Source organism: Capricornis sumatraensis, chromosome 19 (assembly GCF_032405125.1).
Source record: "Capricornis sumatraensis isolate serow.1 chromosome 19, serow.2, whole genome shotgun sequence".
Lineage (NCBI taxonomy): Eukaryota > Metazoa > Chordata > Mammalia > Artiodactyla > Bovidae > Capricornis > Capricornis sumatraensis.
The window spans coordinates 40,667,748-40,693,250 of NC_091087.1; the positions used below are offsets into that span (position 1 = coordinate 40,667,748).

The window sequence follows — 25,503 nt, forward strand, 5'->3', positions numbered from 1 at the left end:
GAGATGTGAACAGAAGGATGCTGCCAGCTTCTTCTACTCCTTGAGTCATTTAGCAGACTTCAAGCAGCTGCTCTGTGCCAGGCCCCTTTCTCAACAAAACAGATTTAGTCTCCATGCTTATGAAACAGTACGAATAAACATAAGATCGTATATTTCTCACCAGATTGGCAAAATTCTTAAAAGATTTGTAAACTGTATTATAGCAGGTGTAGGGAAGAGGGGAGCGACTTTCACATACTTTAGGGGGAAATATTGATACAATCATTCTGAGGTCAGAGCAGTTAAAATGCAGACGACTTTTCCCTGGACCTTTGGTTTTTAATAATTTGCCTTACAACTATTATTACAGCTGAGGTTATTTTTCAGTCTTTTTCTTTGAAACCCTTAAATTCTTAGATTAAATACCCCCCAAAGCTCTTATTTATGTGAATTATATATAGTAATATTTATCACATTTAGAAATTAAAACTGAAAAATGTTTCATGAATTCATTAAAAAACAATACTAGATGCATTCCATGTTATTATCATAAGTAGTATTTTAGTGAAACACTGCTTCAGATGAGTGGAAAGCGTGGCATTGCTCTGCATCTTTGTGAATCTGTCTCATGTCTGGTTTAGTGTAATAGCTGGGTCCTCACAGCTGCCCCTGTGTTCAGTCTGCTGCCTGCTTCGTTTGGTTGTACTATGTGAAGAAAATCTGGCTAGAAAAGGAAGTATTTTCATATCCTTTCAGATAATTGTAGATATTCTTTGATATGACAACAAAACTCTCCAAGTAGTAGTTTCTTAAAGGTTAGTTGCAGTATCACTGAAAATACCAACAAGCCTGTCAAAATCCATTGGCTTATCTTGTACTTTGAATTTTTTTCTTGCATGGTTTTATAACTTCATACGGTCAGTTATTTGGAAAATGTGAGTTCACTGAGTTACGCAGACCTACCAAATGTTGACATGCTTTCTTTTTACAATATTCCCACCCCTATCTCCACACCACCCCTGAAAAAAGCCACATTTACTGATATCGCCGTTGACTTCATCAGTCACATCTTTTAAGTAGTGGGAAGTTGTCACTTATGCTGGCCAGTACCAATTTATCAAAATTCAGAATTTTACTTGAAATCTTAAATTTTAACAACAAATATGTTGCTCAGATGTTTTTCCTTGAGGTACCAGGCTCCCTTGTTCATTTTTGAGAAAATATCTGCCAAACATCCCAGACTGACTAGTCAGCTATTCTTCCAGGTAAAAAGTGTGAACATTTGCAGTTCAAGTGGTGCTCGCTCAAGTGCTTTCCTTCATGAGTCCATTGTACTTTAGCACACAGAGGTGCTTTATATGGAGTTCCCATTTCATCAGCCAGCATATTAAAAAGATATGAAATAAGGGGCTTTAATTTCATCAGAAATGTTACTGCTTCACGAGGACATTCTTAAGTCAGACCAGCTTTCCTTTTTGTTTAATTGCCAGTGTGTGGCCAAAGAGTACAAAGATACCTAAGGGGGTTGGTGCCACCATCAGCTTTTTTTTAAATCACTGTTACTTTTATACTGCTAATGCTAATGTTAGTACTTTGTGTCTTGTCTTGTTTTTTTAGAAAGAAAGACAATGTTTTAGTATTATGAAAATAGTTTTGATCTCACAGCTTCCTCAAAAATGTCTTGGGCCCTCCGACAGTCCTTGGACCAAAGAACTGCTGTTCTACGGAAATGTATATGCACAAAGATATTCACTGAAGCAGTTTTTAATAGCGAAGTATAGGAAACAATAGAGTTGTCAAGCTGACAACCTTTCTCTGCTTGTTGTTGAGGGGATTAAGCTCTAAATACCTGCCAAGGCATCCACTGATGTGAATTATCTTTTTTCATATGTAGAATGGCACTGATTATGTACTGTCTTTGGGAGAACCGAAAAAATAGACATTTGAATAATTTTTTGTGCTCTGTGGTTCAGGTGAAGAGCCCTGATTGATTCCTGTTAAGGAAATGTTAAATTAAGACATATTTCTCTGTAGCAGTTAAAGAGAATGACACAAATTTATGTTTAATGAAATGAAAAAAAAAATCTTTATGGCATTAAGTGAAAAATTGAGAGAGACCTAGAAGATTTTAAGCCAAAACTGCTAACAGCGGGACTTCCTTGGTGGTCCAGTGGTTAAGAATCCGCCTGCCAATGCAGGGGACAGTAGTTCAATCCCTGGTCCGGGAAGATCCCACATGCCAAGGGGCAACTAAGCCCATGTGCCACAGATACTGAGCCCACGCTCCACAAGAGAAGCCCCTACAATGAGAAGCCGGCACACCGCAGCTAGCGATCAGCCCCCACTCACTGCAACTAGAGAAAGCCCACATGGAGTAATGAAGACCTAGCACAGCCAAAAATAGATAGATTTAAAAAAACAAAAACCCAAACTGCCAACAGTGGCTACCCCTGCCAAGGCAAGTGGGATTTTGAGAATTGGGGTAGGGGGTAGTTGGCAATTTCTACTTTTTATTCCACGTATCTCTGCAGTTGAAAAAAGATTTTTTTTAACAATGAAACCATTGAACATTTTTTTAGATGTATGTAGTTGTGATCAGCTTCTTGAAGGCATATAATAAGGAAAAATTGGGGGGGGCAGTCATGGGAATCTGGATCTGGAGGAACTCTCACGCTGCAGGGCTTTGCTGCTTTGTAGGAACCTGCGGCGGATCCGGAAGTGTCAGCGTGGTCGAGAGCAGCAGGAAAAGGAAGGGAAGGAAGGAAACAGCAAGAAGACCATGGAGAATGCAGATAGCCTGGATAAACTGGAGTGTAGATTCAAGCTGAATTCCTACAAGATGGTATATGTGATCAAGTCAGAGGACTACATGTATCGGAGGACCGCCTTGCTGCGGGCTCATCAGGTGAGAACCAGTATTTGGAATTTCTCCCCACGTCTCCCTCAGCCAGTATACCAGGATGCTGTAAGAAAGCACCAAAGACTGCGTGACTTAACAACAAAAACTTACTATCTTGACACTTGTAGAGGCTGGAAGTCCCAAGTCGAAGTGTTGGCAGAGTTGCTTTGAAACTTCTGAGGACTGTGAGGGAAAATCTGTTTCTTGCCTTTCCTAGCCTCTGGTGGTTTTCAGGCAATCACCAGCATTGCAGGGCTTGCATATTTCTGCCTGCGTTTTTACATGGTATTCTCCCTAAGTGTGCGTCTGTCCAAATTTCCCTTTTTAAAGAACGCCAGCCATACTGGATTATGGGTCCACCCTCCGACAGTATGAGCTCATCTTAACTAATTGTATCTGCAACAACCTTATTTCTAAATAAGGTCACATTCTGAGGGGTGGAAGTTAGGATTTCTGCTTGTGAATTTGTAGGGGGACAGCTTAGTAATAGCTGGTGGCACCTTCTAGTGAAGCTACTCCCAGCATTCACATCTCCGGTAGTGTTGCTTGTGTGAATCCTGTCTGTGTTCACATGTGAAAGTCCTAGTGCTGTTATGTACCAGGTATTGTGCCAGGCCCTAAGACTACATACATACAGCCCTGAGATAGAGCATGTAAGGGCAGTGTGATGATGTGCATTTCCAAGGAAAGAAACGAGGTGATCGAGGGTGACTGGCACACAGAGCCCTGCTTCTGTTGGGAAGACCTCTCTAAGGAGGTGATCCCTGAGGCCTGTACAATGGTGAGGATCCAGCCTGGTGCAGAGTTGGGTTGGTACTTCTTAGGCAAAGAAAACAAGCAGGTGCAAGGCTGGGAGGGAGGAAAGGACTTCACGTGTTCAAAAAGCTAACATCAGTTGCGGGGGACTTGCTTGGGACCTAGTAGTTGAGGCTCCACTCTTCCAGTGCAGGGGGTGCAAGTTCAGTCTCTAGTCAGGGAACTGGAGTCCCAAATGCCACATGGCAGGGCCTTTAAACAATAAGTAAAACATCATTGTGTTTTGAGCCATAGGGGAAGTGGGATGCATGAAGTTGGAAAGGTAGGCAGAGGCCACGTTATTTATTTTCACAGGTTATGGTTTGGGTTTTGAGATACATTGAGACTTTGTTGATAAAGATGTAGACTGATGGGAGTGAGCGAGCGCACCAAGTTGGATGGGCAGAGACCACTCAAAAGACTGCTCTCATCCGTATGAGAGATGACTGCCCAGACTACCAGGATTATAGAGGAATTTTAATTAGATTGGAGGGACTTCCCTGATGGTCCAGTGGTTAAGACCCTGGAGCTTCCAATGCAAGAGGCGTGGGTTTGATCCCTGGTCAGGGATCCAGTATGCCATGCTGTATGCCAGAAAAGGATTGGAGATACAATCGTCAGGATGTGCTAATGATTGGATGTGGAGAGGTTTAAGAGAATGGAGAGCATTAAGGATGCTATCTGGTGGTTTTTGTTTTTTGATTTTATTTCTTTGCTTATTTTGCTTGAGTAACTGGGAAGCTTAGGGGTATGTCTGTTAACAGGAAAGGGTTATTGCCAGGTTTGGGAGGCAGATCAGAGGACTACAGAACATTCATGTGGGAAGCACAGGTTGGGCAATTTAATGTACTTCTCTCTCGGTGCTGTGTGTTATATGTCTGCATGTCTGATTTAAATGATGTAGGGAGCTGGGAAACACCTAATTCATCTTTGTATCACCTTCCCTTCCTTGCTTATGGGCACCAACAAGTATGTTGGAGGTAGGAACAAAAACCTCCACTGAAGATCTGCTGTGCCCAACAATCTGATGGACAGAGTGGGATAATAGCAGGAAGGGATGGTGGGTTTTCAACCCTTTGCCTTGCGCTGTGACAGAAGTGACCAACAGCCTCATTGTCTCCCTCAGGGTACATTAGAATCAGCTGGGTTGCTGGCTTAAAAATACAGATTGATGCAAACAAGGAACTCTGTACACATTTTTTCCAAGACCTCCTCCTTCCCCAACATGCCACCACGTGGTGATGCTGCAGACCAAAATCGAGAAGCACTGAGCTAGTTCTGACCAGACCTTGGGTTGGCATTTCTCTGGGGGCTTTACGATCTGCAACTTGAGCCCACATCTTTCCTCAGCTACTTTAGAACAAAATTGGATTTTGTATTCGAAGGGTTTTTCAGTCCTAGTTCATGGATGGTTTCTTCTTTGTTCTGTTTTGCAGTCCCATGAGCGTGTAAGCAAGCGGCTACATCAGAGGTTCCAGGCCTGGGTAGATAAATGGACCAAGGAGCATGTGCCCCGTGAAATGGCAGCGGAGACCAGCAAGTGGCTTATGGGTGAGGGGCTGGAGGGCCTGGTGCCCTGCACCACCACCTGCGACACAGAGACCCTGCACTTTGTGAGCATTAACAAGTACCGTGTCAAATACGGCACAGTGTTCAAAACCCCGTAACTGCAAAGCCAGAGCAGATAACTGGAGGGGGTGGTGTGTGTGGGGGGCGCGTGTACTCGCACACACTGAAGAAACAAGGAAGATGCCTTTCAAGCCTCACTGGGCCTCTCTGGGACATGGCCACCTGATCTGTGCGTGGCTGGTGCAACCTGGCACCAAGTGGGCTACATATAAGGAACGTGTGATCCCTTACAAAGCCAGAGTTGGAACTTTTCCCAGGGGTTTTGGGTATTAGCCTGCCCTGGAGGGGAGGAAACCCACGCAAGCACAGGGACACGCAGCTTGCACACACCAGCAGAGTGGAGACTGGAGCCTCCTGGGGCGACTTTCAGTGAGGGAACCGGATGCTGTTCACACCTGGACGAGATGGGCGAGCATCGACGACAGACTTGAGGAGGAGCCAGCGCTTAGATGGATTGTAGCTCTGATGGTCACTGCTCCTTTCCTCTTCCCCTCAAAAAGGAAAAAAAAAAAAAAAAAAACTGGATTGGATTTTTTCTTCCTGGTCACTTGAGCACATCTAGATCACCCATTAGGTTTTCTCTGGGACCTGCAGTTTGGCTTGGGATTGATCATCTTGTGGATTTGATTCCTGATGAATACCTTGCTGCCCACCCTTTCTTCTCTCCTCTGGGTCTCAGCCTCAACAAGTTCAAATCAGTCGTCCTTTTTAGCTCCCGTGGAACTGTTTTGTACCTGCTTCTTTACTAGTCTACCCTAGTGCCATCCACCAGCTTTACTCACACACACACACACACAAACACAATTTTAACTTGGTTTTTCTTTTTTTTTTGTAAATAATGTACATACTGTCAATTTTTTATTAAAAGAAATATGCTTTGATGTGCTAGCATAACTGCTCTAGCTTCTTGTGTACCATAGTTCTATGTGGCTTCAGATTTAGTACCTATGAACAGATGTACAAGACATTTATTACACTTTTTACCAAAGGGAGTTACCGTTGTAGTACTTTTGTGTAAAACTTGTCTTCCTTCTTGCCCCATTTTTTTTTTTTTTTTGTAAATAAATAAAGCTTGGTTCTTACTTAAGGAATGAACTCTCAACACAAGTCCCTTGTCCTCACCAGAGAATACTGTTGAAGCAGTGATTTGGGCTTCGGTTCCTTATCTACATACAGTACAAAAACAAGATTTTGCTCTAAATAGTTAGCAGTCAGTTGTACTTGTCCCAAATCAAAATATTTCAGATTTAAAAAATAGAATTATTCATTCTTTTGGTACATATTCTACCCCCTTATTTCAGCTGTTTGGGAATATTTTATATATGGGTATATTGTGCAGCTGTATAGTTTGTGCTTCTCTATTTTTTCTTACCTTTATTGGAAATGGGAGTGAACAACTTAAATACCAAACCAGTGTTTGAAAGAAGTGTGTACACAGTGTGTGGTATAAATGGGGTTAGAAGGGAGAAGACTTGATACATTAGCAACTGCAAATGGAATATATACGTATATATATATTTTTAATTACATAAATATAAAGCAGCAGATATTTAAACATGAGTGATTAGGATTTTTGTATGTGGGCAGCCTGGCTTTTCTGAACAAACACCAACTGAGCCCCTCCCAGGACTTTGGTGAATTTTTCTCCAGCAACCATTACTGTAGTCAAAGTAAACAACAGTGTTCCTGTGTGGTTTTGTTTGCTTTTTAATTAAAAATCCCTAATATCACCACCACAAAACCACTTTTTTTTTTGCTCTGGACTTTCCTTATGAATGGTAAGCTTATCTGATTTTTAGACTTTTTTGTTGGGGGCAGTGGAGGGATGGGACAACTATAGGAGACTCAGCTCACATGTGTGAGGTGGCAGGAAAGGCTTGGGGGAGGAGATTCTGGTGAAGCTGCAGCACTGCCTCACTTGGAAGCTGGAGTGATACTGATGGGTTGGGTAGGATCTTCAGGTTTTCTGCCGGTAACTCAACCCACCCCCATCTGCTTGCTTAAGAAAGATCATGTTGACTTGGAGTTAATAGGGGGAACTGATTGAACCTGACCCAGGCAGCCCCCGCTATTGCTGTGTCTGCAGAGGGTTATGTCCAGAGCAGCTGCCTGCAGGTCAGGATAGGGTTTCAGGACCAATCCTACTAGTGCAACCGAAACGGAGCTTCACCTACAGCCAGGATTTACAAACAGCATTTTTATGTCTCCTGCCTTCTGACATCTGAGCTCCAAGCTCAGCTCAGCCTGTCTTACAGCAGCAAGTTATATTTTAAGTCATGTTTGGTATTCTGTACTGAAGTCACCTTTCCCTATGATCTGCATTTGAAGTGTTGTAAACTTGGTCAGTATTTCTATTAAAATATCAGGGGTCGGTCATGCTGTGTATATACTTTTCTTCCTAATGATTTATAGAGGAAGATTTCATCCCATTCCCAGGAGGGAGGTGGGGGAAAGCCGCCAATAGACCACCAGAGTAACATGAGGGTGAAATTGGAGGCATTATGAAAATTCTGGTATTATGGCTTCTCTGAACTCATCAGTCCCTGTAGAGAAATGCATTATTCTGTTAGGCTCATGAATTCTATGTCTGATCTGCCATCTCAAAGTCTTAAGTTTCTGGCGATGGGCAGCAATTAGCCATATACATAAAATAGAACACGTAGTAGAGGAACCTGAGGTTACTGGGGTATAAAGCACTCCCTATTTAACACACGTCCGCCGAATGGCTTGAAAGCACCGGTCCCTGGCGCCACCTTATGCAGACACAAGGACCATAGGCAAGGAGGTTCCGCTTGTAGCTTCTGAGACTAAGTGACCTGCATCTGCAGCAACAGAAGCTCCCACCAGTCGTGCCTTCGGTCTGTCTCTGTACTAGGCTTTTCTCAGAATCAAAGCGTCAGACTTCCTATTTTACTTAAGGATTTGCCCAGTGGCGACCAGCTCGGACCGAGATAAGACTAAAGCCTCAGAAGCGCAGCTTTTAGCTTTTAGCTTTCAGCTGGCTGCTCAAACTTCGGAGCAGCGGGGCTTCACTGAGCCGGGGTGTTCCATGGAAAGCTGCCCGGGCCCGGAAGGCGCCTTTGAGGCGCCGGAACCTTTGGTTCCAGGCCGTGGACCGCGCCGGCAGCGCCTGGGGCCTTCCGGGGAGAGGAGAGAGGAGCGAACGCGCGGCGATGGCGGCGGCGCCGGCCCTGAAGCACTGGCGCACTACGCTGGAGCGAGTGGAGAAATTCGTGTCGCCGCTCTACTTTACCGATTGTAATCTCCGCGGCAGGTGTGGCCCCCTCGCCCAGGGCACCCGCCAGCCGCATCCACGAGTCTCTAGCCTCCCCTTCTGGGGGAAACCCAAGCTTCGGCCACATGGGCCGAGGGACAAAGTATCCGCCTCAGATAGTGCTGGGGCCCGGGAGGAGGGAGTGGGGAGAGACTGTGTCGTGGGGCAGCCCTCCCGGCGGTGGATGGAGGGAACGCGCATCCCCACCCGCCGGCTGGCACACGAGCGCGCGCCCACCTGCCCCTCCCGCCCAGGCTCTTCGGAGACAGCTGCCCAGTGGCCGAGCTCTCCAGCTTCTTGACGCCCGAAAGACTTCCCTACCAGGAGGCAGTCCAGCAGGACTTCCGCCCCGCGCAGGTCGGCGACAGCTTCGGACCCACGTGGGTAACGCTCCAGAGAGAGGGCGGAGTTCCTGGGCCCCACCTCCCAGCTTGCTTGCCTCCCCTAAAAGCCTCCATTGTCGGCTCTCTGCCCTAGACAGTCACTTGGGGCAGAGCAGCACCTTCTGCTGGTTCCTCAAGCCTTCATGGAAGAATTTTCTCTTCCCCACTTCTCCCCACGGGCTTCCCTGGTGGCTCAGTTGGTAAAGAATCCGTCCGCAGTGAAGGGAACGGCAACCCACTCCAGTATTCTTGCCTGGAGAATTCCATGGACAGAGGAGCCTGGCGGGCTACAGTCCATGGGGTCACAAAGAGTCGGACACGACTGAGCAACTTCCACTTCACTTCTCCCAGTTCGGTGACATCTCTTAGGAAGGGCCCTCTAGGACAGATCACAGACCCCTGATTCTCTGCCTCCTTCCCTCAACTTGCTGCACACCCCATTGCTTCTTTCTTGTAGATCAAAGCTGAATATCTTGTGGTACTGCAGATTCTGGCAGAAAGTCTCAAGCCCTTGATAACCTTAATCATAGGAAGTATGTCGAAAGGACAAGGCTTTGACCCCTAGGCTCATCTTAGTGGTTCTGTTGCAGATGGTGGACCTGTTGGTTCCGTGTAGAGCTGACCATCCCAGAGGCATGGGTGGGTCAGGAAGTTCACCTTCGCTGGGAAAGTGATGGAGAAGGCCTGGTGTGGCGTGATGGGGAACCTGTCCAGGTGAGCAGCCCTGCCCTGGGTCGGGTATGGCCACATTTCAGCCCTGGTCTCTGGTGAAGCCACAGCTGAGTGGCTATGCCTGCAGGGTGGTATCAGGATTTCAGGACTGGATGAGTTTTTGCTTAGGCCCTTGTGTAATTGTTCCTTCTTATATTTAAGCGGATCACTGAAGGTCTCAACACAAGTAATGCGAAGCCAACTCTGCCACTGACTGGTCATCCTCCCATTCTGGAATGAAACTAGTTACTAATCAAATACAATAATGTGTACAGCAGATGGACTTATTAAGCCCTTACTAGGTGCTAGGTGCCAGACTAGTGGCTTTGGAGACTATATCACTTTTTATTTTTAATTTTTAATAAACTAGTTTTTATTAGATGTAATAGATGCTTATGGCAGCTGGGGAGGAGGACTTTGAAACAGTTCTGGATAGTATAAAGTTTACAAAGTCCTCTTTACCTGAAATAATGGGTCTCTCCCTACCACCTCGCCCCCAGTTCCCCAGATAGAGCCACTATTAAGTACCTTGTTTATGTATCCAACTTTATCAGGTTTAACCTTTATAATCCTGTGTGATAGGTTTTTGTGGCCAGTGGCTCAGACGGTAAAGAATCTGCCTGCAGTGCAGGAGACCTGGGTTCGATCCCTGAGTCAGGAAGATCCCTGGAGAAGGGAAGCTACCCACTCCAGTATTCTTGCTTGGAGAATTCCATGGACAGAGGAGCCTGGCGGGCTACAGTCCATGGAACTGCAGAGTCAAACACCACTAAGCGACTAACACTTTCACTTTTCACAGACAGAAACTGAGATAATAGAGGTTAGCACACTTGCTTGGGTCCACACAGCTTCCATTTCAGTTTGACTAACCCTCAGTCTTGGGTTAGGACTGTTGCTCTTCCTGTGCAGAAAGGCAGCAGACTCCTCCTTTCCTCCCTCCCTTCCTTGGCTCAGTGGATGTCTCCTGAGTGCCCTCTCTACGCAGGTCCCTGTGCTAAGCACTGGGGGTTTAGTGGAGAATGAAGCAAACCTTTCCCTGACCTCATAAGAGTTTCCTTTCAGATGTTTATTCAGGAGTACAGAGGCCGTCAGAAGCCACCAAGGACCTGACACCTACCTAAGGCCCCACAAGACCAGTAGCTTTTCTGCTGGTCAACAGGTGCCGTTTGGCGGTCATGGTGCTGACTGCCATTGGGGGTGGGGGGCACTTGCTATCAGAGGTCCCTGATTTGTCAATCTTGGCCTTGGGAGAGAGGAGCTAGTGCTAGAGGTCCAGTAGAGGGGCTTGGCCCCCTTCAGCTTATACTTCACCAGAACTGTCCACAAGCATCAGGCCCTGTCTCTTTCATTCTCCTCCTCACCAGGGTTTGACCAAAGAGGGAGAGAAAACCAGCTACATTCTGACTGACAAGCTAGGGGAGAAAGACCCCCGGAGGTGAGTGAGTCCCTGGACTATGGCTGACCATTGCTGTGGGGGTAGGGGGCACCAGAGGGAGAGGAGCCGCCGAGGTCCAGAGAAACACATCCACTTTCAGTACCACCATCTTCAACCCTCATAGTTTGTTTTTATTTTATTTATTTATTTTTCATAGTTTGTTTTTAAAAAGCAGGATATTTCTGACCGAAAAGATAGCATTTTAGTTCCCACATTAAATGCAGAAAAGCACAAAGAAGTAAATATTGCTAATTCCCATTACCCCATCACCTAGAGATATCCATTATTAACAGCTCAGCATTCTTCCCAGAAATTTTTTCAGAGGTGGCGTTTACTAGTTGAGGTGGTATCTCTTTGATATTTTGCGTCCTGATTTTTTAAAATTCCATATTGTGCATTTTATGACACCATCAAAAAAACTCTGCTTAGATGTTATATTTTATTATATTCAGTGTTTATTAAACATTGTGTATCTGATGTTTCCAGACATGGGGACTATGATGGTGAATGATGTGATCTTTGACAGCAAGGGGGACTCACATGTACATATACAATTACAAACTGATGAGGTCTCTGAAAGAAAACACTCTGAATGGGAGAAGGCTCTTGTAGACCAAGGAGAGCACTAGGGGAAGAGTTCCAGAAGGCTTCCCGAAGGAAGTGACGTTTGCTCTCCGAAGACTGAGCAGAACAGCACCACAGCTTAACCACACTGCTCCGAACAAAGGCCTGCCTCTGTTGGCTGACAGATCGTTGCTCTGAAAGCTGGACCTGGGAGATCCAAACATGTTTTTAATGTGCTAAGAGGGTTCTGAGACCCAGGTAGTGCTTTGTATAGACAGCTTTGGAAATAAGTCTAAACAACATAATTCACACAGTTCCAAACTCGGCTACTTATCCTCCTCAGCTGAGGCAGAATGTAGGTGTAGTCTGCTGTTTCCACCATGACCCTCTGTCAAACGCACCTGACATAACTGTGAGATCCTCTGGGTGGTAGATCCTGGGGGCACATGGGGAGGGGTCTGTCGGATGCCTCTCGGATCCTCCCTCCCCAAGCCCCAGAGTCCCCTACCAGTCCCTTGGCCTGAGGCTGCCTCCCCACATTTGTAGCCTGACCCTCTATGTGGAAGTAGCCTGCAACGGGCTCCTGGGGGCCGGAAAGGGATCCATGATCGCAGCCCCTGATCCAGAGAAGGTGTTCCAGGTGAGCCGGGCTGAGCTGGCCGTATTCCACCGGGATGTCTACAAGCTCCTGGTGGACCTGGAGCTCCTGCTGGGGATCGCCAAGGTACTCAACACCCCCACCCCACCTGGATACTCTCTTGAGCCCTGTTTCAGGCAGGCTGTTTCTTGGGTCACATAGCTGGGGCTCCAGGAATCCAGAATAGAGAGAGTGTTTTGTGCCTGCCTGAGTGTTGAGAGGACTTCCCTGTGTAAAGGGGAAGAGGGAGACAGTGCTGAGCAGGGGGACCAGCAGGAGCACAGGGTTGGTGGTAGGGAGGAACTCTGCTGAGAACCCATGGGAGATCAGCTGGGGTCTAATTTTGGAGCCTCTGCTTGCTTGAGATGGGGATTAAGGGGCAGAACCCTGCTGCAGGGCCTCGGGGAGGACAACCAGCGCAGCTTCCAGGCCCTATACACTGCCAACCAGATGGTGAATGTATGTGACCCTGCCCAGCCTGAGACCTTCCCGGTGGCCCAGGCCCTGGCCTCCAAGTTCTTTGGCCAACGTGGGGGTGAAAGCCAGCATACCATCCACGCCTTGGGGCACTGCCACATTGACACAGGTAGGGCAGCAGCTGGCCAGGTTGGCTCAGCGGGGGGGTCAGGAGTAGTCTTGAAGACCTTCTTGCACCCTGGAAGCACTGTGTTATTGGACCTCAGTTTTCCCCGTGTGTAAACTGGGGAAAGGGGAATGGACTGTAGGTTTTGCTAAACGTGCTCTGGATGGCATCATGCTAGATATTGGGGGAACGGGTAGGATTATTGAGACTGATGATCACAAAATAGGCAGAGACAGTTGCTGCCATGATGGAGGGAAGTATGGGGAGCCGGGGAGCCCAAAAGAGGCACTTAACCCAGCTGGGTCTGGCAGATTCAAGAAGGGCTTCTTAGAGGAGGTGACCTTTGAACAGAATGAGGATGAGTAAGAATTTGACAAGGGTGCCCGAGTCCTCAGACAGGAGTGATGTGGAAGTAGTTGAGATGGGAACGCAAGCACAGGGGGAGGCTTCCTGGGGAGGATCAGGAATTCAGTTCGGAACCTGATGAGTCTACAGTGTCAGAGGCTTACAGGAAATGACATTTTTAACGAACTTCCCAAGGTATTGATTGTGATGCAGCTGAAGTTTCTGAGCCACAGAATCAGGGCTTTCTCTGCTGTGCCAAAGCGTGGGATGTGGAGTTCTGGGCTGGTAAAGAAGAAACTGAGGAGGCCTAGAGGTTATGAGAGGCAGCAGTGCCTTGGGCAGGACAGCTGGCCCAGGCGGGTCCATCCAGGGAAGCGGTGCCCTCTGTTCTGGGATGTGTTCTTTGTGTGTAGGGGAGGGGCCACCCCTGCCACTTCCTAAAGGATCCTCTAAACCCCAGAATAAGGCCAATCCAGGGACTGGGGCCCCCACTTCCTGACTATAAAACTGCCCCGTTAGCCCCAGCCATGTAAAAGTGACAGCTCAGGAGAGATGCCACAGGACTCAGCAGGGAATGGGATGGGATGGGAGGAAGGCTACGGTGACCCTCTGGTGGCCCAGGAGGGGCCTGGTTGGATGCTAGGGGACAGGGGTACAGCTGGAGGTCTGTGAGGGGCTGGGGACCTGGCTGCTCTCCCTCTATCCTCACCCTCCTCCCCGCCTAGCCTGGCTCTGGCCCTTCAAGGAGACCGTGCGGAAATGTGCCCGAAGCTGGGTGACAGTCGTTCAGCTCATGGAGCGGAACCCCGAGTTTATCTTTGCCTGCTCCCAGGTCAGAGGGACGGCTGTGTGAGTGGTACCCGGAGCCCAGGGGGTGCTAGTGTGGGGTTCCCAGGGCTTCTCAGCCCACCCACTGAGCCCCAGGCACTCAGCCCTGGGTGGGGTTTATGTTGCTCCTGGCCAGCCCCGACCCCATCTGCCCCACAGGCGCAGCAGCTCGAGTGGGTAAGGAGCCACTACCCTGGCCTGCATGCCCGGCTCCAGGAGTTCGCCTGCCGCGGGCAGTTTGTGCCCGTGGGGGGCACCTGGGTGGAAATGGTGAGTGCCATCTGCAGCCCCTCAGCCTCAGGCCTTACCATCAAGGATTCTGTCCTCGGCTGTGCTGGTGACTTTCTGCAGGTCCTTCATGCCCTCTTATCAGTCCCTGGAATCCTAGGGCTCGGGACTCCCAGAGGGGTGGGGGTCTCAAGCACTGTGATGAGCCATCTGTGTGACCCGGCCCCAGATACCTCCTGTCTGGCAGACAGATGGTTAGGCTGAAGTGAGGAGATGGACGCTTCCAGGGCACTGGCTTCCTCCAGTGTCAGAGCCCTGGCTTCTCTGGATGGGGTGGTTGCCTGAGTCCCTGCCCGTCTTGTCTGGTGCTGACCCCAGTGGCCCCCGTCTTCCCTCATGGCCAGGATGGGAACCTTCCCAGTGGAGAGTCCATGGTGAGGCAGTTCCTGCAGGGTCAGAACTTCTTCCGTCAGGAGTTCGGGAAGATATGCTCAGAGGTAGGCGGGGAGCTGCTGCACCTGCAGGCAGAGGGGGCCAGAGCTTGAGTGAAGAGGGGCTGCAGCTGGGCCGCTCTGCTGCGCTCCCGGGTCCCCGCACCCCAGATGCCTTCTCCCTGCAGTTCTGGCTGCCAGACACATTCGGCTACTCCGCGCAGCTGCCCCAGATCATGCGTAGCTGTGGCATCAAGCGCTTCCTCACCCAAAAGCTGAGCTGGAACTTGGTGAACTCCTTCCCGGTGAGCAGGCCCTGGGGGGCCAGGCTTGGAGCAGGCCTGGATCCCTCCTGGCCCAAACATCTCGTCCAGGCTTATTGAGGAGTCCTGGACAAACCACCCAGCCCCCACCCAGGGAAGGCATGCCTCTCCCGAGGTCACACAACAGGGCGGGCAGGTAAGGGAGGCCCAGCTCTGCCTCAGCCCTGACTCTGGCCTCTCTCTTCCACCTATCTCCCTGCCTGAAGCACCATACCTTTTTCTGGGAGGGGCTGGATGGCTCCCAGGTGCTGGCCCACTTCCCGCCTGGTGACTCCTATGGGATGCAGGGCAGTGTAGAGGAGGTGAGAGGGCACATTGTGGCCAAGGTCGGGAAGGGAGGCAGGCTGGAGGGGGCCGGGTATCCAGCCGAAACTGACCGGTGTGAACCTGCCCCCAACCTGTCCAGGTGCTGAAGACAGTGGCCAAAAACCGGGACAAGGGACGGACCAACCACAGCGCCTTCCTCTTTGGCTTTGGGGATGGAGGTGGTGGCCCCACCCAGACCATGGTGGACCGCTTGAAGCGGCTGTGCAATACCGACGGGCTGCCCAGGTCTGGCCTGGGTTCACTCTACCCCACCCTCTGCCCTTGCCCTGAGCCCTTCCTCTGCTCAAACTTTGGGCCCAGCACCTCCCCTCAACCTTGTTCCCTCCGATCCCAGATCATGGGCACCTCCCAGCTTCTACCCTGGAGGTAGGGCGGGAGAAAAGCCAAAGGTGGGAAGGGGCTTAAAGCCACTGAGGCAGAACTCTCCTGGGGGTGTCCAGACCTGGATTTGTCTGGACAGGGAGTCTTTTGGGGGTGGCTTCTTTCCATCGGGGCTGGCTCTTGTCCCACCTGCATGGAGGAAGGATAAGTCACATGGCCCAGGCTGGGAGACCCAAGCTTGCAGTCTCCCTCAGGGTGCAGCTGTCCTCTCCGGAGCAACTCTTCGCAGCGCTGGAGGGCCACTCGGGGCAGCTGTGCACCTGGGTTGGGGAGCTCTTCCTGGAGCTACACAATGGCACCTACACCACCCATGCCCAGGTCAGGGACTGGCTGTTGAGCCAGCAAGGAGGGGGCGCCCTAGAGTGGCCCAGACCGGGGGAAGAGGCTTGTGTTCCATGGAAGAGCTGAGAGGAGTGCAAGAGCTGGGTGCTCAGGAGCCTGAAAGTGGCAGGACTTAGCATCTCTGAGGGGGGCAGGCTTTGGGGGCAGATAACACACAAGGCTTCATCCAGGAGTTCCTGGAGAGCATCAGGGGTTCTGAGCAAGAGAAGGGTTTGGCAGGGGGCGCCTGGGATGCTTGCTAAGGCTCTAGACTGAGTCCCCCTCACTTGGGCTCAGATCAAGAAGGGGAACCGGGAGTGTGAGCGGATCCTGCATGACGTGGAGCTGCTCAGCAGCCTGGCCCTGGCCCGCAGTGCCCAGTTCCTCTACCCAGCTGCCCTGCTGCAGGATCTCTGGAGGTCAGCCTGTTTTCTGTCCCCTGCCACCTGCTAACCTTACCCACACACCTCTGTGGCTGCCCCAGCCTCCCAGCCTTCCCAGCCCTGCCCTTGGCCCCTGCAGGCTCCTGCTCCTGACCCAGTTCCATGATGTGGTGACTGGGAGCTGCATCCAGCTGGTGGCAGAGGAAGCCATGTGCCACTACGAAGGTGAGGCTGACAACATTTCCATTGCTCTCGCACCCAGTGCAGTGCCCAGAGTGTCCCCCGTGGGACATTCAGGGGTCACCCCGACCCCCTGCCCGCCCATAACCAACCAGTCTCTCCCTAGACATCCGTTCCCATGGCAACACACTGCTCAGTGCTGCAGCTGCAGCCCTGTGTGCTGGGGAGCCAGGTCCCGAGGGCCTTCTCATTGTCAACACGCTGCCCTGGAAGCGCACTGAAGTGCTGGCTCTGCCCCGGCCTGGTGGGGCCCACTGCTTAGGTATGAGCTGGGGAGAAGGGTGGCTACTGTGGCAGGAGGGATCAAGGCCAAATTGAGAGTCAGGAACATTCCCCTGGGGGTCTCTGCCTCGGGGTGCCCTAGGCCAGAGAGGAGGAGGAGTGTTCACCCGCTCCACCCTACCTTACCCTGCCTCAAGTATGGTTCCTGAAAGGTCAAGAAGGCCGCACTGACACCCAGGCTCCTCCGCAGCCCTGGTCACTGTCCCCGGCATGGGCTATGCTCCTGCCCCCGCCCCCACCTCACCACAGCCCCTGCTGCCCCAGCAGCCTGTGTTCGTAGTGCAAGAGGTGAGTGCTGGCACATGGCGGTGGGGCAGGGGCTGTCCTGGGCTGTCCCTAACAACGTGGAAGTTCTGAGCTCCCCAATCTGGAGCAAGTGGCGAGGCAGAGCTAGGGCTGGGGGTTGGGTGGGCTATTGGTTGTGGGAAGCCCCTGCAGACCTAGCCTCAAGGCCCCCTCCCACCAAGACTGACGGTTCTGTGACCCTGGACAACGGCATCATCCGAGTGAGGCTGGACCCAACTGGCCGCCTGACATCCCTGGTGCTGGTGGCCTCCGGCAGGTGCTAACCCCTTGCCCTCTCCCAGTGCCTGGCAGGTGGACCCCAAACCTCTCGTTCCCTCTGTCCCCTGGCCACAGCTGACCACAGCAGCCCACGAGTGGCTCTGGACTGGGACCCACACATGGAACAGGGGCTACTCTCCCTACTTTCCACCCCGCCCACCTCAAACAGCTGGGGAGATCAAGGTCATTCAGTTGTACTGATGTCCATGTCCTTCCAGGGAGGCCATTGCTGAGGGTGCCGTGGGGAACCAGTTTGTGCTGTTTGACGATGTTCCCCTGTACTGGGATGCGTGGGACGTCATGGACTACCACCTAGAAACACGGTGCGGGGTGGGCAGGGCTCCGGGCGGCAGTGGTAGAAATACGAACGAGTGTACCGGGCCCACTCCACCAGACTGTCCTGGCTCAGTGCCTCGCCCCTCTATTCCACAGGAAGCCAGTGCTGGGCCAGGCAGGGACCCTGGCAGTGGGCACTGAGGGTGGCGTGCGGGGCAGTGCCTGGTTCCTGCTGCAGATCAGTCCTAATAGTCGGCTCAGCCAGGAGGTTGTGCTGGACGTTGGCTGCCCCTATGTCCGCTTCCACACTGAGGTAGCAGGGGGCAGGGTGGTGGGGTATCTTCTCTGGGTGTGGCTGGTGAGGAGGGGCCAGCCCCTTGTACCCCCACCCCCCAACAGGTGCACTGGCACGAGGCCCACAAGTTCCTGAAGGTGGAGTTCCCTGCCCGTGTGCGCAGCCCCCAGGCGACTTACGAGGTCCAGTTTGGACATCTGCAGCGGCCCACCCACTACAACACCTCTTGGGACTGGGCTCGATTTGAGGTCTGCCATGGGGTGGTGTGGGGTAGAAGGGTTGGCTCCTCCCTGGCTGGGGGACGACTAGTTGTGTGGTATGGGGTGAGGAGGAACATGATGGTTCCTGGCATGTATGCCAGGCATTGTGCCAAATGCTTTATGTTCAGTTTGATATTCATGCCCATTTGGTGGGGTAAGTACTCTTAATCCACCTTTCCCAGATGAGGGACTGAGGCTTAGACAGGCTGTGTGGTGTGCCCAGGGCCTCCCGAGGTAAGAGCTGGAATTCAATCAATCATGAGGTCCCAAAGCATCCCTCAGTCTAGGACAAGGAGCTCTGGAGCACACGGAGGAGGGGGCCACCAAGTGGGTCTCTGATCTACGCTCCAGGTGTGGGCCCACCGCTGGATGGATCTGTCAGAGCATGGCTTTGGGCTGGCTCTGCTCAATGACTGCAAGTATGGCGCGTCAGTACGGGGCAACGTCCTCAGCCTCTCACTGTGAGTGGGGGGCTCCCCCAGGGACTGGTATGGGATCCTGGTCTTGCCAGGATAGAACTGCAGCAGCTCCGGTCTGTCCCTTTCCCACCCTTCCCACCCCAGTTTGCGGGCGCCTAAGTCCCCTGACGCCACCGTGGACATGGGGCGGCACGAGTTCACCTACGCGCTGATGCCGCACAAGGGTGAGTGCTGCGCCCCATACTCCTCTGCCCTTCTCGGCCTCTGCTGCCGTAAGTGGGGAAAACGTTCATAGTCCGGCGCCCTGACCCCATGTTCCACCACACGTCCCTTTTCCTGTCTGTGCCCAGGCTCGTTCCAGGACGCTGGCGTTATCCCCGCTGCTTACAGCCTCAACTTCCCCCTGCTGGCGCTGCCCGCCCCGGGCCCGGCGCCCGCCGCCGCCTGGAGTGCCTTCTCAGTTTCCTCGCCCGCGGTCGTGCTGGAGACCGTCAAGCAGGCAAGGGGCGGGCCGGGCCGGGCCGGGCCGGGCCGGGCCGGGCCGGGCCGGGCCTAGTGTCGGCCCCACCCACCACCCACCTCCCTCCCCAGGCGGAGACCAGCCCTCAGGGCCGCACGCTCCTTCTGCGGCTGTATGAGGCCCACGGAAGTCACAGCGACTGCTGGCTGCACACGTCGCTGCCGGTTCAGGAGGCCGTCCTGTGAGTTGGGGCGTGGGGTGGCAGTGGGGGTCTTGCCCTTGCGGGGCCCTCATCACCACCTGTTCTGCAGCTGTGACCTCCTGGAGCGCCGCGACCCTGCTGGCCCTTTGCTCCTCCAGGACAACCGCCTGAAGCTCGCCTTTACTCCTTTCCAAGTGCAGTCCTTGTTGCTGGTTCTGCAGCCCCCACCGAACTGAGTCCCTGAGGGTGGGGTTTTGTTTGTGGAAGGCTTTGGCAGCGCCTCAGTTCTGCCTCCTGAGCCTGAAGCAAGGGTCAGTTACCTCTTAAACAATAAACCTTTGGCTCAGGAAACCTGCTGATAGCCCCTGCTCAGTCCCCTCAGGGCCCATCCTCAGGCTTTGAGGGGACAGTTTTTACCCGTGGTATTTGGGGCAGGGGCAAGACCCAAGGTTATCTGTGCATGCAGCGTCTGGATTGCAGCCCCCATGAGAGAGACCCGGGATACTGGTGACGATAAGCTGACTAAAAGACCATGACACAAGACGGTGTTCTGGGGCTTCATGGTAGTCCAGCGGTTAAGACAATGCAGGGGGCATGGGTTCAGTCCCTGGTCAGGGAGTTTAGATCCCACATGGGAAAAAAGCAGCACTTTCCCCTGTACCCACAGATAGAGGGCTTGGGGCTGAGGAGGCCTAGTGGGTGGGTTCTGGCTGACCCCCACTAGGAGGAGAGCACTGACTAGTCTGGACGAGGCTAGGGGAGCAGCCACAGGCCCTGAGGAGTCCTGGACTGGAGGAGCGGTAGAGTCTGGGCTAACTGGGCAGGGAGTCTGCACCACCCATGAGGGGCCATCCCTGCAGAGGCCATGGCCCTCCTGTCCTCAGGACTGGGCAGCAGGCCCTTCACATTCAGCCTTCCCAGACCTTCTGCAGTCAGCCCAAGAAGTGCCAAGAAGTTCAAGTTTATGCATTTACGAAAAATTAGCATTTTTCACATGGGCTTTAAAAATGGCGATAGTGGGGTACAATTAAAAATGTAATTGTGTAGGGAATGGCCATAGGATCAGAGCATCCAGTTCCCGCAACTTCGAGGAAGCCACGCAGGCCCAGATCCAGGGTGCCAGCAGGAGGGGTGGATACAAGCAAGAAGAGCCTCTTGCTAGGAGGCTGAGGTCCCCTCAGGCTCCAAGGATGGGGTGTCAGCCTTGATCTTTCGGGTTCTGTGGCGGCCTAGGGAAGGACATGTGGGATGGCAGTCCCTAGCCAAGGACTCCCCAAGAGCCTCCCTTCTGCCTTTGTCCACATGCTCCTCCCACCCACACTGCCATCCCTTCCTCCTGGGGAGCTCACTGCGGCAGTCCGTCCCTCCCCAGAGGAAGTTGCTGAGGAAAGCCCACCTGAGGTTGCTTTTCGCCTCCTTCTCTTCCCTTTGTCAGGGACCGGGGGGGCTTCTGGGTCCTGTTGGAGGCTGGTCTTCTCGGGCACCTGGGCTGTAGTCTGTTTAGGAAGGCCTCTCTGTGCCCTTTGTGTCCTTGAAGGGGCCTTGTTTGGAGATGGAGGGACCTGGGTGGAGAAGACGCAGGTCCGCAAGGAGCCCAGCAGGTCAGGCAGGTGAGGACCCTGCTCTAGGAGAGCAGGGTCCTGCTCTAGGAGAGAGTGCAGGGATGGGGAGGAGCAGGGAGCCATACCTCCACTCTGTCCTCAGGACCCTGCTGTGCTCCCTGGGACTTCTTGCGGGACTTGCCCCCTGCAGGACATTGATGCTGATGGGCTTGGAGGGTTCTGTGGCCTCGGCCCCCTTCTCTAGACTCCCACGCTCCCACTCTGGAGGGACTCCCAGGGTCGGAGAGGGGGACTGGGATGGAGAAGGGTGCTGTAGCCCTTGCACAACTAGTTGTTTCTGCTCTCTTGTTACATTAGGAGTAGTTTACCTTTGGGTGCTAGGGGTCCAGGATCCCCCTAAAATGGAATCAGCAGAATTCAGGAGTCAGCCTGGTAGGGGTAGTTTCCTTGGAGAGGCAGAATCACATCTGTCCTTCCAGATCAGTGAAGCCCTTCCCCAAGGAAGCCTGACTGTCCCCTCCCCACCCCCCAGGTCAGCGCCAGCAGCAAGGTCCCCCTGCTCTGGGGCTGCGCCACTAGCAGGGACCCTAGGACTCAGAGGAGGGGCAGAGCATAGCACAGGGAAGGCTTAGACCCTCAGACCAGTGTGACCCCAGGTCCTTCCATCCCACCAGCTTCCTTGGGTCTGTTTGCCTGTACAAGCGTTAGAGCCCAAACCTGGAACCAGATGGTGCGGCCATGCCGGTCCCGCAGGGAGCTCATGCCTGGTGCGCTGTAACACCGCAGCCAGGCTCGAAAGGCAGCAAAGTCCTCCTCCCCGCTCTCCGACCCGTAGCCTTTGCCCCCTGTGGGACAGAGGAACCAGGTGGAGATCAGAGGGGGGACTTAGGCTGGGAGGAGGGGGAGCCCAGTTGGACCTGGCTCAGACCTCAGCTTCACAAGCTGATGGATCGAGTCAGGGGGCCCAGGCTCTCCCTCCTCCAGCTGTGTGACCTCAAGCTGGTGTCTTCCCCACTCTGGGCCATGGCTTTCCTATCCTGAAGTCGGATTAAGAATCCTTGCCCTGCCTGCCTGGAGGTATAGTCCATTTAGAAATGACTAGGTCAAAAAAACTTCCATTCTCCAGGCAGGGAACCAGGCCCAGACAGGGGCAGGAACTGTCCCAGGTTACACGATATGCCAAAGCAAAGCCAGCCAGCCATCTTTGCCTCTCAGGCCCTCACCCAGCTGGACCACTTCCTTGGGCACCGAGTGGCACAGCTCCAGCAGGTCAGGGTTCTGCAGCTTGGCCCTGATCTTCTGGCTCAGGGTCAGCTCCGGGCTCTGGAGAAGGGGCAGGGGTAGGACCTGGATGTCAGCGTGAGGCAATGCTGCTCAGAAGGCAGCTGATCCCTCAGGGAACAGACCCCTTCTGAGCTTGGCAGGACACGGACAGTTCATCGGCACCCCCCATCACCTCCCACACACGCACGCACACACATTGTAGACACAGGCTGGAACTGAGAAGGGACCTGCTCGAGCTGAGCCGCAGACACCTGACCCAGCCCTGACCGTCGTCCGCCTGCCTGAGAAGGGCAGGCGCATCCCTCCCGGTGCCCTCACCGGCCTGTGCTGCTGCAGGGCCTCCAGAACTGTGCGGGCCTTCTCGAAGGGGGGGATCCTCAGCCTGCAGGGAGGTGGAGAGGGGTGCTAAGCAGAGGGGAACATGAGCACACCCAGACACCCCCGCCCTCAGGCCCAAGGCCTGCCTGCTGACCGGTACAGGATCTCCGCCCGCAGATAGTTGCCAATTCCATTAAAGAACCTCTGGTCCAGCAGGGCCTCACAGATGGGCCGGTCAAAGGCCTTGTCTGCTAGGTTTCGTAATACATTCTCCCTGGAGGGACACAGCCCGGGCACATAAGACCCATTCTGCCTGCCCGACCCCTGCCCCTCCCTGCCTCCCCAATGGGGTAGGGGAGAGGAGCTGGGGGAAGCAATGTCTGGGTGCAAGGGAAAGAAACAAGTCCCAATTTCCCATTATCCCAGCCTCCGTGGTATTTGGCAGCAGGAACCTCCATTTTCTGTTAAAAATGGGAACAATGATGTGGGATTTCAATTCATTACAAAAGGTTAAAAATGCCAATCTAAAGGAACATACTCAAGAAAACACTTGAATCTATGTGTATGGTTTGCATGTCACCAGAGTGGCTCAGATTCAAGATACTTTTGGGAACAAGGTGATCACAGGACCTCAGGTGTGCCTGCAGTCTGGAACTCCCTGTCTAGGACTTCCAGTTGCTTAGACATGAAGATTTGACATTGGTGGGGTCATCTCTTTTCAAGATGCTGATGATCTTCATGGAAGCTGGCACTGGCTCTGTTTAGCAGGAGTGAAGGGGGGAAGTCCTGGCTGGTGAGTGCCCCAGCACCCCCACGGGTCTCTCCTCACCACCTTGAAGAGGAAATGAATCTTGCTTCTTTGAAAAAAAGAAAAGGCTTTTGACAAGACTGACTCAGTGGTGGGCATGAGAAGCAAATGATACAGGGGCCAGAAAGTTTGAGGGGTAAAAGTAAAGTGGAAGTTCAGCCTGGGTGGTCAGCTCTCAGAGAGAGGCAGATCCCCACAGGCTTTGCAGCTGGAGGACCAAAATAAGCCAAAATGCTCATCACGCAAGAGAAACTTCAGAACCACCTGGCAAAGAGTTAACTTGTGGCCTGACCCACCCCACCCACCCTCACCCCCCACCCCCAAGAAAGGTGAAGTGGGAGAAATCTACGACAACACAGACGCTTCCCTGGGAGTACACTTGGGGTCACGCCTGGGAAGGCCAGGAATCTGCTGCCTTCTCTGGGCCAGAGATGCCTTGACCCACCCCAACAGGCAGCCGAAAGGCATGACTTCCCCCAAGAAAGGATTTGCCAAGTCCCACTCCATGCCTTCCTGTTTGTGAGTCTTGTCAGAATGCTTTTACTTTAGAGCTTTGCACTTTCCTGGTAGCTCAGCTGGTAAAGAATTCGCCTGCAATGGAGGAGACCTCGGTTTGATTCCTGGGTTGGGAAGATCCCCTGGAGAAGGGAACAGCTACCCACTCCAGTATTCTTGCTTGGAGAATTCCATGGACAGAGGAGCCTGGCAGGGCCCCAGTCCATGAGGGCACAGAGTGAGACATGACTGAGTGACTTTCACTTCACTTTCACTTTCCCTTCCCCCTGCCCTACCTGAACTAGCTCTGTGGGAGCAAGGACCACATCCCTCTTGATCACTGCTGAAGCCTCAACACTTAGAACTGGACTGGCACCAAGCTGAGACACGTGCATGTTTTATCTTTAGAGGAAGTGGCTGACACTGGGCCATCTTATGTGACCTGCACCCCACCCCAGCTGGGGCTCTTAGCCCGCCTCAGGCAGAAGACAGGCACAGAGACCACGGGACACAGACTGGTGGGCAGGCACAATGTGGGAGACCACAACCTGCTTCAGAAGCCATGTCATTAGTGGTCCTCTCCCCACCTCCTTGAAGCAGTTCCTTCCTACTCAGCCTCCCTTCTTGGGCTGTGAAAGCCTCTCTACTTTTCTTCTTAGCCTTCTGAGGGTACCAAGCAGTGTGGGATGCTGATGAGAGCCCCAGCTCTGACACAATCGGCCATGTCCTCCACCTCTCGCCCCCCCACCTCCTCTTACAGGTTTTGGGTTTCCACGTCCATTAGCTCAGAGAGTTGTCCCTAGGAAAGGATACTGTCTTGGTCTACAGATGAAAGGACTGAAGCCCAGAGGGGCTGGAACTCGCTTCTCATTGGCCAACAAGGCACTAATGAGCCGCGTCTGAAGCCCAGGACTGTATTGCTCACACCTGGTGCTGGCCCTACCTGAACTGCTCGTACTCCAGCAAGACACACGGCCCGCGGCCTGGCTGCCACTCGCCCCCGAGGTCCCAGCGGCCGAATCGGCGAATGTCCACAAAGCAGAGGGCAAGTCGGGGGCCAGGTGGAGCTGTGTAAAAGCGCAGGTGGGCGTGGGGTGGCAGCGCATCGCTGGGCACCAGCTGGAAGGAGCCCGTCATGCCAAAGCGAAAGACAAGGGCCAGTGGCTCCCGCGGGGGCTGAGCCCCAGGCAGAGGGCTTAGGGTCAGGCGCAGCTCCTTGCCGCGGGCCAAAGCCGAGATGCTGTAGGCGCTGCTCTCAAAGGGCACCTCAGGGTTGCGGCTGACAGGTGACTTCTCCACACACCCGCCAAAGACCAGCTCCCTGCATGCCTCGTTCACAAAGTGGCTGGCCAGATGCAGTTCAGGGCCCTCGGGCATTCTGTGGGGGGGGGTGGCCAGGCCCTGTGGGGAGGATGACAGCAGGTTGGGCCAGGTGTGCATCCAGTGAGGCGGCAATATCACTCCCAGTTTTCACAGGAGAACCCAGAGGGTCAGAGGGGGGCATGGTCAATGGGAATTGGAGGGAAATCAGCTGGCTTGGCCACAGCCCCTGCTCTGTCCCTCCCCTGCCCCATCCCCACCC

At 53.0% G+C, this 25,503-nt stretch overlaps 3 protein-coding genes across 7 annotated transcripts in view; 2 read left to right on the top strand and 1 right to left on the bottom strand.

The window, feature by feature from the left end:
* The window catches only part of SIN3A (SIN3 transcription regulator family member A), a 61,701-nt gene extending 55,373 nt beyond the window's left edge, over nt 1-6,328 (top strand). Inside the window, exons 20-21 of the mRNA XM_068990846.1 lie at nt 2,677-2,884; nt 5,110-6,328. Of these exons, the coding sequence (XP_068846947.1) occupies nt 2,677-2,884; nt 5,110-5,340 (439 nt within the window). The 3' untranslated portion in view covers nt 5,341-6,328. The remainder of the gene's footprint in view (nt 1-2,676; nt 2,885-5,109) is intronic.
* A 2,129-nt stretch (nt 6,329-8,457) lies between these two features.
* On the top strand, nt 8,458-19,739 carry MAN2C1 (mannosidase alpha class 2C member 1). Of its 4 annotated transcripts, none has more exons than XM_068991360.1 (26): nt 8,458-8,576; nt 8,831-8,956; nt 9,550-9,673; nt 11,035-11,105; nt 12,216-12,393; nt 12,703-12,892; nt 13,960-14,066; nt 14,222-14,332; nt 14,695-14,787; nt 14,910-15,026; nt 15,251-15,346; nt 15,451-15,596; nt 15,947-16,070; nt 16,371-16,492; nt 16,596-16,681; nt 16,803-16,977; nt 17,169-17,266; nt 17,408-17,540; nt 17,761-17,865; nt 17,975-18,131; nt 18,218-18,361; nt 18,725-18,834; nt 18,937-19,016; nt 19,143-19,291; nt 19,384-19,493; nt 19,564-19,739. In XM_068991360.1, the coding sequence occupies exons 1-26, from the start codon at nt 8,476-8,478 to the stop codon at nt 19,688-19,690; spliced, it is 3,180 nt and encodes a 1,059-aa protein (XP_068847461.1). In that variant the 5' UTR covers nt 8,458-8,475; the 3' UTR covers nt 19,691-19,739. The 4 variants fall into 4 exon arrangements, with proteins under 4 accessions (XP_068847461.1, XP_068847462.1, XP_068847463.1 ...); XM_068991361.1 differs by having other exon boundaries at nt 16,803-16,958; nt 17,446-17,540; XM_068991362.1 differs by having other exon boundaries at nt 16,803-16,958; nt 17,446-17,540; nt 18,937-19,015; nt 19,211-19,291.
* Nucleotides 19,740-20,521: 782 nt separating this feature from the next.
* NEIL1 (nei like DNA glycosylase 1) lies at nt 20,522-25,304 on the bottom strand. 2 transcript variants are annotated; one of them, XM_068991317.1, is made up of 10 exons: nt 25,188-25,298; nt 24,865-24,878; nt 22,773-22,892; nt 22,619-22,682; nt 22,240-22,339; nt 21,734-21,861; nt 21,385-21,412; nt 21,142-21,200; nt 20,851-21,016; nt 20,522-20,683 (listed from the first exon to the last, which is right to left on the bottom strand). In XM_068991317.1, exons 1-10 carry the CDS (start codon nt 25,296-25,298, stop codon nt 20,613-20,615), a joined length of 861 nt encoding a protein of 286 aa, XP_068847418.1. In that variant the 3' UTR covers nt 20,522-20,612. The 2 variants fall into 2 exon arrangements, with proteins under 2 accessions (XP_068847418.1, XP_068847419.1); XM_068991318.1 differs by having other exon boundaries at nt 24,865-25,304.
* Nucleotides 25,305-25,503: the final 199 nt, after the last annotated feature.

Excerpts from the sequence above, each read along its gene's own strand:
- NEIL1 (XM_068991318.1), bottom strand. The coding sequence starts at position 25,298 with ATGCCCGAGGGCCCTGAACTGCATCTGGCCAGCCACTTTGTGAACGAG. Across the intron at positions 22,683-22,772 it reads CGGGCGGAGATCCTGTACCG|GCTGAGGATCCCCCCCTTCG; the intron begins GTCAGCAGGCAG and ends ACCTCCCTGCAG. Across the intron at positions 22,340-22,618 it reads CCCTGCAGCAGCACAGGCCG|AGCCCGGAGCTGACCCTGAG; the intron begins GTGAGGGCACCG and ends CCCCTTCTCCAG.
- MAN2C1 (XM_068991360.1), top strand. The coding sequence starts at position 8,476 with ATGGCGGCGGCGCCGGCCCTGAAGCACTGGCGCACTACGCTGGAGCGA. Across the intron at positions 14,333-14,694 it reads GGGGCACCTGGGTGGAAATG|GATGGGAACCTTCCCAGTGG; the intron begins GTGAGTGCCATC and ends CCTCATGGCCAG. Across the intron at positions 18,132-18,217 it reads ATGTCCGCTTCCACACTGAG|GTGCACTGGCACGAGGCCCA; the intron begins GTAGCAGGGGGC and ends ACCCCCCAACAG.